The sequence below is a fragment of the Heloderma suspectum genome, chromosome 2, assembly GCF_057233095.1.
Source record: "Heloderma suspectum isolate Gila_16-S chromosome 2, 16-S_ref, whole genome shotgun sequence".
In the NCBI taxonomy this organism is placed as follows: domain Eukaryota; kingdom Metazoa; phylum Chordata; class Lepidosauria; order Squamata; family Helodermatidae; genus Heloderma; species Heloderma suspectum.
The window spans coordinates 165988304-166001599 of NC_139459.1; the positions used below are offsets into that span (position 1 = coordinate 165988304).

The 13296-nt window shown below is 46.1% G+C and overlaps 1 protein-coding gene across 2 annotated transcripts in view; it reads left to right on the top strand.

Annotated features, from left to right (window-relative positions):
* Nucleotides 1-13296, top strand: part of LOC146353124 (A.superbus venom factor 1-like) — a 139396-nt gene that overhangs the window by 96206 nt on the left and 29894 nt on the right. For both annotated transcript variants that reach the window (XM_084835752.1, XM_084835753.1), the window contains 4 exons: nucleotides 676-751; nucleotides 2567-2729; nucleotides 9564-9659; nucleotides 10936-11086. In XM_084835752.1, the coding sequence (XP_084691878.1) occupies nucleotides 676-751; nucleotides 2567-2729; nucleotides 9564-9659; nucleotides 10936-11086 (486 nt within the window). The remainder of the gene's footprint in view (nucleotides 1-675; nucleotides 752-2566; nucleotides 2730-9563; nucleotides 9660-10935; nucleotides 11087-13296) is intronic.

Genomic DNA, 13296 nt, shown 5'->3' on the forward strand with positions numbered 1-13296 from the left:
GCTGAGAAGGGAGATACCCCCATCCACCCTGGGAAGAAAAAAGCCCATCAAACTGGTAAGTAAAAGGAAGAAGCAGTCAGTGAAATCAGTGGGAGGGCGAAGTTCCAAGTAAATGTACTGAAGGGGATGCATGCCTACTCAGAAGCAAGCCACGCAGATTTCAATGGCACTTACTCCCAGGAAAGGAAAGCCTTACAGCCAATGAATTTACTCGGAAGTAAGCATTGCTGTGTTCAAGGGGATCTCAGAGCCTGTAGTGGAATGGGAAAGAGGCAGAAACGGTAAGCGCTCTAGGGAGAATACACAGGGAGGAAATGGTGATTTCAGTCGCAAGCACAGAAAATGCCAGGTTTTCCCATTCTCAGATAACATGGAAAGAGGTAGTGGAAGTTGTGAGATAGCAGCAGGAAAGCAGCGGGTCATCTAAAACTCCCGTGAAAACCAATCATTAAAGAGGAACGATCCTGCTAAAAAGCTCAGGTGTGAAGAGAGCCCCAGAAGGGAAAGGTGAAAAGAATACAAAGCAAAGTAAATGTGCAAAGGGAAAGCAGCAGACATTAGACAATGCAGTGAAAGGAGGAGGGGAGCAAGGCGAGTAATGTAGAGTCTACCTGTTTGAATGTACGTATGCTTCTAAACTAGCATTTCACAGCTTCCTTTCTCCTCCCTTTTCAGGTTACACCCAGCAGATGGTGTACAAGAAAGCAGACCACTCCTATGCTGCATTTCAAGAACGCAAGGCTAGCACTTGGTAATGGCAGCACTTCTGTGGTACTGTCTGTATTTACTTGTATGATTTGTAGCCCACCTTTCTACCAAGAAAAATGGCACTCAAGGAGGCTTACAATCAAAGATAAAACTGGATTAAAACAATAAAACAAATGCATTAAAACACAAGAACAGAGTTAAAAACAGTATCGAGCCCAGCAGACTCATTTAAGGTGTTTCTACGCTAAGCAGCCCCCCTCCCCTCCCCCCCGCATCCTTACTGGAGCTTTCTGCTTTTGGTTTCTTTACGGGATTATGATGGGCTCCTATACACAGCAGGCACGTGCTTTGAATCGAGGGAGCGCCTCCCTCCCTCCCTGGCATGTGTGCAAAGGAGGGGAGGTAGTCTTGCTTTCCTCACTTAACTTGTGCTGTGCTGTTTCCGCGCAGACCCGAGGAAAGCAACCACTTACTTCTGAGTAGACATAAGATTGTGCTGTAAGTCTGCAATCCTCAGCACACTTACTTGGGAGTAAGCCCCACTGAACTTAATGAGGTGCTCTGAATCAACAGAGAATGTTGATTTTGAGCTTGGTGGGGTGGGGGATCAGATCTGTCTCCTTTTGTTGCGGGGAGCCATCTAGAGAGCCATCTAAAAACATAAAAAAACTTAGGCACAAGTTTAAAAATTCATGTGGTGCAGCTTCATATTATATATTTTCCTTGGATAGTCAGACAGAAGCAAAATTAAAACAACTCACACCCGCTGATGGTGCTTTTGAAAATAAAGTTCTTACTCATGAGGGGGAGGCCATCAGAAAAGGTTTCTAATGCCAATATGGTATCAACAGGGGCCATTGTGAGCTGTCTGATCATAATGCTTAGTGTTTATGTAGCACTTTGAAGAGATGTAAACATTTCATGTGCATGATTTCAGTAATCCTTCCAACAACCCTCTGAGGTAGGTCAGTCTTATTATCCCCATATGGTAGGTGGGAGGGGGTTGCTGAGGCTGAAAATCCATAGCTGATGCCAGGAAGATCTGAATTAGGGCGTCGTTGTGCACACCTGTGCACACTACTCTGAACTAATTCTCAGGGACTAAAGCCCCCATCCATGTGCACTATTGTGATTCAGTGTATTTATACAGCCTATGTGATTCCCCCAAAGATGTTCAGATGCACCATTACTCCAGGCCTCTTGCTTTGCTCCTGGATTGGCTGAGCCTTCTTTCCTCCCTGTCTTGATGAAGAGATGAGGTTGAGCCACTTTAATCTTGACTTAAAACACTTTAATCTTGACCAAAAACACTGGCATGCATTGCCCAGCAGCATGCATGGGTTCTTCGTGCTATAACCCTCCTTGAGGGCTATCTGCCATGGCTGCCTAATGTGAGCTTAGCAGCCACATGTAGCTTAGCAGCCACTTTTCCAGTTGCGGAATGACCTCCTGGTTGAAATGCACCTGCTGACCTCTTTGACGGTCTTGAGGTGGGAATTAAAGTCTCTATTATTCCAGCAGGCCTTCCCTTTTTAGAACTCCAGTTCCTCTTTGTTGACTTTTATATACTGCTTTTATGCTGTGTTGTTTTTATTGTTGGATTTTTTGTTAAATTCTTTTTAACTTCGTATGCTGCCTAGAGTATTCGAATATACAGTAGGTGGGTGATAAATTGAATTTATAATAATAATAATAATAATAATAATAATAATAATACTGTGCTGCAGAATGTGAATTTGGACAAGTCGTCTTTGCTAATGATTGCCCTGTCATCTGTGGCCCAAAAAGTAAGGTGGACAGCTTATTATATTAAGGACTCTATTGAGATGGTTGGACTGATGCATCATGTTCTTTGCAGGCTAACAGCATACGTTGTAAAGGTCTTTGCCATGGTTTTCAGACTTGTAGATACTATTAGTGACCAAGTCGTCTGTGGAGGTGTGATATGGCTGATTCGGGAGAGGCAAAAACCAGATGGGATTTTCCATGAAGACTCCTCTGTGATCCATAGAGATATGATGGTATACTTTCTTTCTGCTATTAATGGTGCTTGACTTGGATAAATCCAGGGATTTTCTGATTCCTGATTCAGAAGAAAACAACACGGAAATTAATTAGCAGAGTGTATTGTATTGTAGCCAGGTGGTCTATTGATCTTCGCATTCTCTCTGATGTCAGTTGCCACCGAAATGCATCAGGGGGGCTCAGAAGCAGGACATGATGGCAGTGGCAGTTAGTAGGGTACAGGGCAGGTCACCAGAGCCAGAAACAAGGGGTCACCAGAGATGGAGCTGTCTTTTGAATCCTTAACAGGTATCAACCTGTACCACAGAAAGGGTAAACTGAGATGCATTATTGTGAAGATTATGAGCGCAAAGTTGGCGGTATTCACACAGCCACAAAAAACACTGTTGAACCCACATTCTCCTTTTCCAGGAACAACTTGTATTACACAAATAAAGTGATTGTGTTCAGGACCCAAAACAATGGGGGAATCCACATGGCCACACAAAATAAAATAATATTAATAATAATAATAGTATTCTCAGTGCCACATAATAAATAGTCTTCAGAACCCAGCAGCAAGTTCTGAGAGCATCCAAAATCCACCCTTTACATGTGTCTTGGAACAGCTACGCCCTGATCCATATGTGGAAGGGAGAACAAGCCAAATAGAGTAGGCCCACTCCTGTTTGCCATTCCCTGCCTGGTATTGTGACCATAAGTAAAATTCCAAAACCCATATTAGTGGAATACCTTTAATGGGCCAACCAAAAGGTCACCCCAAACATGTGCAAGCTTTTAAGACCTCCAGATCTCTTTATCAGGCAAGATGTTATAAAAGGCAGGTTGGGAGGGCAGGAGTGAATGTGGAGGAAAAAAGCTGACTAGATGGTGAAGTCACACTGTCTTCAAGTTCAGACTAGTTCCAAGGTGGAATGTGGGAGGAGTTTGCAGAAGCACACTCATTTGAAGCCACATTCCCCTGTTCCAGCAACAACTTACCACTGCACAGCAAATCTAGTGACTTTAAGATCTTGAGTACAAAACAGCACACAAAATGATGCTGATGCTGATGTTAACAACAACAACAATGCATCTCTACTCAGAAGTAAGACAGTACAAAAATCCAGCTAATGCAGCTCAGAAGTAAGGAGGACTGGATTACTCAGGAGCAAGCACAGCAAGCAAGTTCTAAGCACCTAAAATCCACCTTTTTCACTGAGCCATCCCTGCAACCACCCCTCTCCCAAACTCCTCAGAAGTAACAGCATCCTGCTCTAGCTTGGTCAGACTCTATACAAGGCAAATACAGGGATAAGTCCAATAGACAATGCAAGTAAGCAGGCAAATAGTCAAGCACAAAAGTTTCAGTCCAGTATGGGAAAAGACCAAGGCAGGAGTAGTCAAGATACAGGCAATGGTCAAAGCACAATATTACCAGGCAAGTAGATGGTTTCCAGAAGAGAAGTCTGAGGCACAGCCAAGGTCGAACACAAACAGATAGTCTGATACAGTACATAGTTCAAGAAGCAGAGTCAAGCAGGAGTCCAAGAGTCAGTAGCACAAAGTTTCAGTCACATCAAGGTCAGGAAAACAAGGCACTGAAGCTGATAGAACAACACTGTTGCACCAATAGCTAGGAATGTACGAAAGTCACTTACCTGTTCGCGGATTATGTTGATGGGGGGGCGAGGATTCTGGGGGGAGGGACAGAACGCCTCCCCCCCCCAGAATCCTCGCTGGGGGGGGAGGCGCGGAGCTAGCGGGAAAAGGAGTCCAAGATGGGTGGGAGCTTTTAAAAGGGGAAATTCTAAAGGCACAATTACAAACAATTCCAACAAGAAGAAAAGGTGGGATGCTGTCAGGGATGCTCTGACTTGGATTCCTGCATTGAGCAGGGGGTTGGACTCGATGGCCTTGTAGGCCTCTTCCAACCTTACTATTCCATGATTCTATGATCTCCGCGCTGGTTTCATCATTTCATGGAGCCGTACATAGGGATGTACGAAAGGTTCTTACCTTTCGTGGATTATGCTGATGGGGGGGGGGGGGCGTTCCGTCCCTCCACTCGGAATCCTGGCCGGGGGGGGAGGCGCTCCCCCCCACCCCGAATCCTGGCCGGCCGGCTGTGCTCCGCAGCAATTCTGCGGAGCCGCTGGCCGGCTCCACCAGCAGCCAGACATCCGGCCACTGGCTAGCAGGGACGCAAATGGCGGCGGCCATAGCCGCCGCCGTTTGCGTCCCTGCAGTCAGCCGTGATAGGCTACGTAAATGTTTACGTAGCCTATCACGGCTGATTAAAAAAAAAAACGTGCGTACGGGAATGGCCGCGCCCATGGGCGCGGCCGTTTGCATTCCTTATTTTGGCATGTCTTAGTCTACGTAAACATTTATGTAGACTAAGACGGCGAAAAGAAGGGGAATGCAAATAGCGTAGCGGATGCTACGCTATTTGCGTTCCCCTTATTTTTGCTGTCTTAGTCTACGTAAATCTTGAAGTAGACTAAGACGTGCCAAAATAAGGAATGCAAACGGCCGCGCCCATGGGCGCGGCCATTTGCATACGCGCGTGTTTTTAAAGTCAGACGTGATAGGCTACATAAACATTTACGTAGCATATCACGTTTTTTTTTTTTTAAACCTAGCCGTGATAGGCTACGTAAACATTTACGTAGCCTATCATGTCTTTTTTTTTTTTTTTAAACCGGGAAATGGTGGCGGCGACAGCCGGTCAGAAGACCAGCCGCCGCACCGCTGCTGGAGCCACCGCCGGAGCCGCTGCCGCCCAGAAGATCCGCCCCAGGTAAGTCTCATCCCGGGGGGGGGCAGGGGGGCAGGCCGTTCCGCCACCGATTCCGGGGGGCCGAATGCATTGGCATTCGGCCTCCCCGAGATCCTTGGCGGAATTCTCTGACATCCCTACCAATACCTAGGCTAAAACTGAAGGTCAGAGCTTCCTGAGCCCCATCCAGGGCTCAGCTACAGTTAGTAAGATGCCCTCTGGCAGAAGTTGGGTCTTGCTCCCGAGAAGTCCTTTCCTCTTGAGGAGTCCTCCTTTGTAACCGAGCTCCTCTTCTCAAAGGAGCCCTACTGGTCTGTGTCTTGAAGGACTTGGTGATTGCCCAGCCTTTGCCTCAGAGGTAGAACTTCCCTCCTCCTATTTGGATGGACCTGCGGTCATCTCCACTGAGGTCCCAGGCTCCCCCAGGTCTCCTGACATGGGTGGCTCCTTGGCATTGTCCATCTCTGGGAGCTCTAGCCCCTCCTCAGAGGAGCATGAGAAGAGTGAGAAGCAGCACAGTAAAAAAAAACCCAGTTTATGGGTCTCTCACAAGTACAAACCGCTGGATTAGTCAGGAGCAAGCATGTCCAGCAAGTTCTAACCATCCAACCAGCCCAGTCCTCCTATATTCAAGCCAGAAATGCATCATTTTGCAGCAGCCAAGGTTTGAAATTAAGCTAAATACTTCTTATTTGTGAATAAATATGATATACAGGATTTTAAGCAGGAATGGAATAGGGAATTAGATTGTCCCATTCTGCCTGATCAGTGGATCACCGCTTTGGCATCTATAAAACGGTAAAGGTGTCCCCAACCAGTCGTGTCCGACTCCAGGGTGTGGTGCTCATCTCCATTTCTAAGCCGAAGAGCCAGCGCTGTCCGAAGACGCTTCCGTGGTCATGTGGCCGTCATGACTGAACACCAGGGTGCACGGAACGCTGTTACCTTTCCCGCCAAAGCGGTACCTGTTTATCTACTTGCAGTTTCTTGCTTTCGAACTGCTAGGTTGGCAGAAGCTGGGACTGAAGATGGGAGCTCACTCCGTCACGCAGCACTCGGGTCTAGAACTGCTGTCCTGCTGACCTTCCGGTCTGCAATTCAGCATCTTAACCACTAAGCCACCGCGACCCCTTGGCATCTATACCTGTCGCATCTATGGGTCTTATGGCTGTGTCTTATTCAGCAAAAACGTCATTTCGTGTCTGTTGGATACTGTAATGTCTCTTTAATAAGGGATTGTGTAATTGGGCTCATTGCTGGTGGTGGAATGCAGCTAATCCTTCTCTTAAAACATATGTTTTGGCAATGTCCAATAGTTGCTTCTCTTTGGGAGGAGGAGATTATATGGATAAATGTTGTACTGAAACAGTTTTTAATATTTGATGATGTATAGACACACTTTTAAATTATCTGTTTCATGGAAATTAATGAATAGTCAGCATAAATGGATTCTCCGCACCTTCTTGACAGCTAAAAGACTGATATTACAGCATTGGAAGGATAAACACTCACCTCCTATAATGCAACGGATTGAGGACCTTATAATGCTACCAACATTTGAACAGTGGCATATAGATGCCACCTTCAAATGGATGCTTTTTTGTCTGCTTTTGTTGAAGCCTGTGTATAATTGTTAGTAAGTTGTATTTTCAAATGTATGCATTTCATATGTATTCATTGCTATGGGAGTGGGGGGGGGGGAGTTGAAGTTGCTCCATTGTCATGGTCAGACCATTGTCTGGTGAAGTTTAGGTTTTCAGAGTCAGTCTCCCCCTGCTGGGGTGGGGGACCTATTAAGATGGTATGCCCCTGGCACCTGACGGCATCCAATGGATTCCTGAATGTGATGGGGGAATTTCCAGTAGCCAGAGCCACCTATCCTATCGAGGCTTTGGTTACACTGTGGAATGGTGAGACAAGATGGGCTGTGGACACGATCGCTCCAGAGTGCCCTCTCCATCGCTGTGGAGCCCACGGTGCTCCCTGGTTCTCTGGTGAGCTCCAGCTAATGAAAAAGGCTGGGAGATGGCTAGGATGTAAGTGGTGTAGGACTTGTTGTGAAGCCGACTGAGTACACCTGGGAGCACATAATCGTGCCTACTGCGAGGCAGTGAGGACAGCAAAGAAGGCCTACTTTGCTGCCTCTATTGCATCCTCAAGTAGCAGTCCAGCAGAGCTTTTCCAGGTGGTTCAGGGCTCGTTGTCATCTTCCCCAGCGAATCCTATGTTGGAGCCCTCAAGGGCCTGCTGTGATAATTTTGCAAGGTACTTTGAGGATAAAATCGCTCGGTTTCATGCCGACTTGAACGCTGCTTGTATTTAGTGATATGTCCAATGCACTGTCTGGTTCAGCTGTATAGAATAAATTTCAATTTTTGAGACCTGTAGACAAGATACTTGTAGCTATTTGATGGTGCAAAGCCTGGTAGGCCCCCAAAAGAAGAGACACATCTCAGGATGCAAGAATTTTATCAGTGAAAAATCTGACGCATTTCAGCCTCTTTTCTTATCCTGAGGCCTTCAAGGGGCTGTAACAGTAGTGATAAAGGACAACACATAAGCACATTGTAAAAAATGTTGGAAACATATGACAAGGCACATTGCAACAAGGCCTGTGCATAGAGTTTAACATTAAAAACTATGCATCACTCCACACTGCACACTATGCCTGTGTATCCATACTTATAGGAGCGTTCATTAAAAGAAAATAACAAGGCACATTGCAACAAGGCCTGTGCATACAGTTGAACATTAAAAAAAACAACAACAACTAAACATCACACTGCAAACTAGGCTATGTATTTATACTTACTTGTAAAAATCTCTGCAGACCATTTTACAACAAATGTCTCCTGGTGTAATTCATTGGCGACTGGAAAAGAGTATACTGAAGGCTGTAATTTATGTTGCTAGATAAGTTTTTTTCTGGAAAGTTCTTACAGGTGTTACCATGACTTAGAGAATACCTTGTACTGCAAATGGGAGCTCCGAAAATGGGGTAGACCAGTGATCACCATTAAAATGACTTGGGGAGGGGTGGAATGGAAGGGGAGACCCCCAAATGTCAGGGAAACACTTCAAAACTTAAGGATAACTTTGCTAAGGGGTCGATTTGGTCCCCCACCACCTGTCAACACCTGTCAAACTAGTGTATATACGGCCCAGTCTTCTCAGTTACCTTGTATGCTTCATACTTCGAAAGTGGAAACATAGAAGGCAATAGGCAAGGCAATGCTATATATACTTGACAGCCGCAATTGTGCGCCTCCGCAATTGTGAAAAACCAATCAACCAGCCAACCAACCAACCAATCACAAAGACATTTGTGTACATTCCTGGGGCCAAAAAAAAAAAAAAAAGATTCAGCCCCATTTTGGGCAAATGTCAGGACATTTTTTTTTCCTGCAAGGAAGCTTGGAGCACAACCAGGGTTGCGATCAGAGTGGGGTAGGGGACTTGGCAGCAGAAAAGGCAGGGATCTGTGCTGGAGCCAGCTGGAGAACCAAGGGGGAAAGAGGGGAAGAACAACCCACAGTAAGCCCAGTCGTCTGTCAGGCTCACTGTGGGTTGTTCCATGGGCAACACAGACTGCATGGCTTATTCACCGGTGTGGGTTGTCATGTTGTGCAAACTCAGCAACTGTCTTCTGTTTGTAGCCATCCCATATTTTCCCAATGCTGCTTCCATCTTTTTTCTTGCCACAGACAAGAAAGACAGAATAGCTGCACAGTGTCTTTTGATTAGTAGTGCTAGGAGCTGCCCTTCTGGAAATACTTCAACTTTTTGTTTGCTGGAAACCCAACTGTGGGACAGAGGAAGTGTTGCTCTATTTTGAAATCACATTTAAAAATCAAAACTAAAAGCAAAAATATCATTTAGTTCTTTAAAGAACTGTATCTTGGTGTTCTTAGTTTTCTGACATTTTCAGTTTCCTGGTATTCTCAGACTGGCTTTTTTGAAGTTGCCATCCCTTCTGCAGCATCTGAGTGGGACTGCTGTTTGGGGCTTTGGCACTATGTAATATATGCATTCAGTTCCTGTTTTATCTCCCTCCTCTGCTTCCTTTTAGGGAGGCTGTATGGGTGTCGAAGCAGAGGTATCATTAACAGCTTTCATCCTGGTTGCATTGCTGGAGTCCAAAGAGATCTGTATGGATCAAGTCAATGTAAGTAACTCTACAATGAAAGAGATTATAAGCAATGGTCACCTCTTAGAATATGAGGATCACATTCCCAGCCCCTTTTCCAGTTTTCCAATTTTCGCCCCTTATTTGCTTACCATAAGCCCAACCACAGCATTAAAAGCCTTCAAGACCTAAGAGCAATCCAGCCAGCACTGCTGTGGTACATCCTCCATTAATTTCAGTAAGGCTGTTGTTGATTTTGTGTGTCACCTAAACATTGTTCTTCCCCATCTAGTATTAGCTCAAAATTTTGGGAGTGAGATGGAAAAGATTGTTCACACTGAGGAGTGATGGGGTGGGAGAAATTTGCCCAAATGTTTGGGAAAAAGCTTGCTGATAGAAGGCAGGGGACAGTGGTGGCATTTTTTCAGGTTTGTTTTGAAGACAGAGTGCATCATTTCCCCCCAGAATGTTCTGGATGTAGTCTTGTTCCAGAGGGGAAGTGGAGATGGTGGTCCCTGGCAGGTGCTATTACACACACACACACTGCAATGCAATGCCTGGAATGACATTATTTCCAGGGCATTCTGGGAGGTGATTGGCAGCCACCAGTGGGCAGCCATGGAGAGACCTGAGGTGTGTCCAGGAGTAAGTTCACACACACACCCCAAACTGCCTCTCTCCAATTTCACTGTCCACAAATGGGGTTGCAGGGCGGGTTTCGGAGTAGCCTTCTTTTAAAGCCTTAAAAAGCTTAGCACCGCAATTCCTAAAGGATGTTCCCACCCCACCCCTTGAATCTGCCCACCTGTTCTGGACATTGGTGAGGCCCTTTTGTACATTCGCCTGCCTTCTAAAGTGTGGCTGGAAGAGACATGTGGTAAAGGGCTCCCTTACTTTTTAAAAATGGCATTAAAAAAATTGTTTTTACTTCCTGTTAAGTCTTATTTAATTGGTTTCTAGTTGTATAAGCTTCCTTTAGCATTTCCATTTTGGGATCTAAAAGGCAGGGTATATACAACATTTATAAATAAATGTGTAGCTGGAGTCAACGAGAACTGGGGGTATGGCCTGGGATGGCTGCACAAGCTGTTCTCTGGGGATCTGCTGCCTTCTGTAGGAATGCCTATTTGTTTCAAAGATGCTATGTTTGTATGTTTGTAAATAATGTAAAAACACCATAAGTATCTGTTGCTTTCTCACCCAGAGGAAACTGAATCCAGTAGAGGTGCCTTTGGAACATCTCACTGCTCAGAAGTGGGGAATACAGACATAACACTGTACTTACATGAAATGTTTTCCTCCCTTTTAAATCCAGATTCTAGACAGCAGTATCAACAAAGCTGCTGCCTATTTATCCAGAAAGTATGAGACATTGGAAAGACCTTACACCACGGCCCTCACGGCCTATGCTTTGGCCCTAGCTGGGCAGCTGAATGATGACAGGGTACTCATGGCGGCATCAACAGGTACATTTTAAGCAGTGTACTGAATAGAAGAAAAATGGCAGACCATTTATGTAAGGAGCAGAATGGAAGACTACTGGCTTGGAGAAAGAAGCAGAATGGGCACATGCCTTAGGTACTGCCTTGGCACAAGGAAAACCAAAAGCTTCTCTCTGCTTCTGGCTGGCCTCTGTGAAATGAAAATCAGTGAGTTTTAGACTCACAGCAGCTTTTCCCCTCTGCAAGGATGGGGGACCTATTAAAATTATTATTATTAATAATAATAATAAGTTAAAAAATTAAAATACAACATACAGAGTTTAAAAGCCATTTACATAAAAGCACATAGACAATATACACAAACAACTAAAAACAACTTTGAACAGTCAGTCATAACTAAAGACAAATTCAGGACCAATTAAAACTCATCCTCTGCTCTCAAAGTTTTGACCTGCCCCAGAGGCGGATGGATCTGGATGGTTTCCAGAGGGCTCTGGGGGGGTTTTCCAGCTGCTGTGGTTGGCTCTCCTGTTGATCTCTGGAATGCAGAAATAGCCAGGGTGGTTGACACAATTGCTCCTGAGGGCCCACTCCTAGTCAGTAGAGCTTGTACGGCTAGGGATGTCAGAGAATTCCGCCATGGATCTCGGGGAGGCCAAATGCCAGCGCATTCGGCCTCCTGAAATCGGTGGCGGAATGGTCTGCCCCCCCGCCCGCCCCTCCCGGGACGAGACTTACCTGGGGCGGATCTTCCTGGCGGTGGCGGCTGCGGCGGCCAGTCTTCCGACCGCCTGTCGCCGCCACCATTTCCCGGTTTAAAAAAAAAAAACACACACAAAAAAAGTGATAGGCTACGTAAAGATTTACATAGCCTATCACGGCTAGATTTTAAAAAAACACCATGATAGGCTACGTAAATGTTTACGTAGCCTATCACGGCTGACTAAAAAAACAAACACGCGTATGCAAATGGCGGCGCCCATGGGCGCCACCATTTGCGTTCCTTATTTTGGCACGTCTTAGTCTACGTAAACATTTACGTAGACTAAGACGGCGAAAATAAGGGGAACGCAAATAGCGTAGACACTACGCTATTTGCGTTCCCCTTATTTTCGCCGTCTTAGTCTACGTAAACGTTTACGTAGCCTATCACGGCTGACTAAAAAAACAAACAAACACGCGTATGCAAATGGTGGCACCCATGGGCACCGCCATTTGCGTACGCATGTTGTTGTTGTTGTTTTAATCAGCTGTGATAGGCTACGTAAACATTTACGTAGCGGCTACGGCCGCCGCCATTTGTGTCCCTGCTGCCCAGCGGCTGGATGTCCAGCTGCTGGCGGAGCCAGCCAGCAGCTCCGCAGAATCGCTGCGGAGCACAGCCGGCCGGCCAGGATTCCGGGGGGGGGGGTAGGAACGGAGCGCCCCCCCCGGCCAGGATTCCGGGGGGAGGGACGGAACGCCTCCCCCCCCCATCAGCATAATCCGCGAAAGGTAAGTACCTTTCGTACATCCCTATGTACGGCTCCATGAAATGATGAAACCAGCGCGGAGATCATGGAATAGTAGGGTTAGAAGAGGCCTACAAGGCCATCAAGTCCAACCCCCTGCTCAATGCAGGAATCCAAGTCAGAGCATCCCTGACAGCATCCCACCTTTTCTTGTTGGAATTGTTTGTAATTGTGCCTTTAGAATTTCCCCTTTTAAAAGCTCCCACCCATCTTGGACTCCTTTTCCCGCTAGAGTCGCCTGCCATGGGACCTTACAGATCATTGTTCTGAGTTTATTAAAATCAGCTTTCCTAAAATCCAGGGTATGTGTTTGACTACACTCGGCTTTTGCTTCCCTTAGAACCAAGAACTCAAGTATAACATGGTCGCTTTCCCCTGGAGTTCCTGTAACTGCTACTTTATCCACTAGGTCATCTCTGTTGCTTAGGATCAAGTCAAGGATAGCCGATCCTCTAGTTCCTTCCTCTGCTTTCTGTAGGAGGAAGTTATCCACCTCACAAGTCAGGAATTTCCTGGAGGGAAATCAGGATGCATTTCAGGATCCATTTCAGTTGGGGTTCAGGCTGACTTTTGGCATGGGAAAAAACCTTAGTCACCCTGTATGATGACCTATGTGGGGAGAAAGGTGGGGGAGTGTGACCCTGTTGATTGTCCTTGATCTCTCAGCAGCTTTCAATACCACTGATCATGATACCCATCTGGGGCGACTGAGGTGGGAATCGG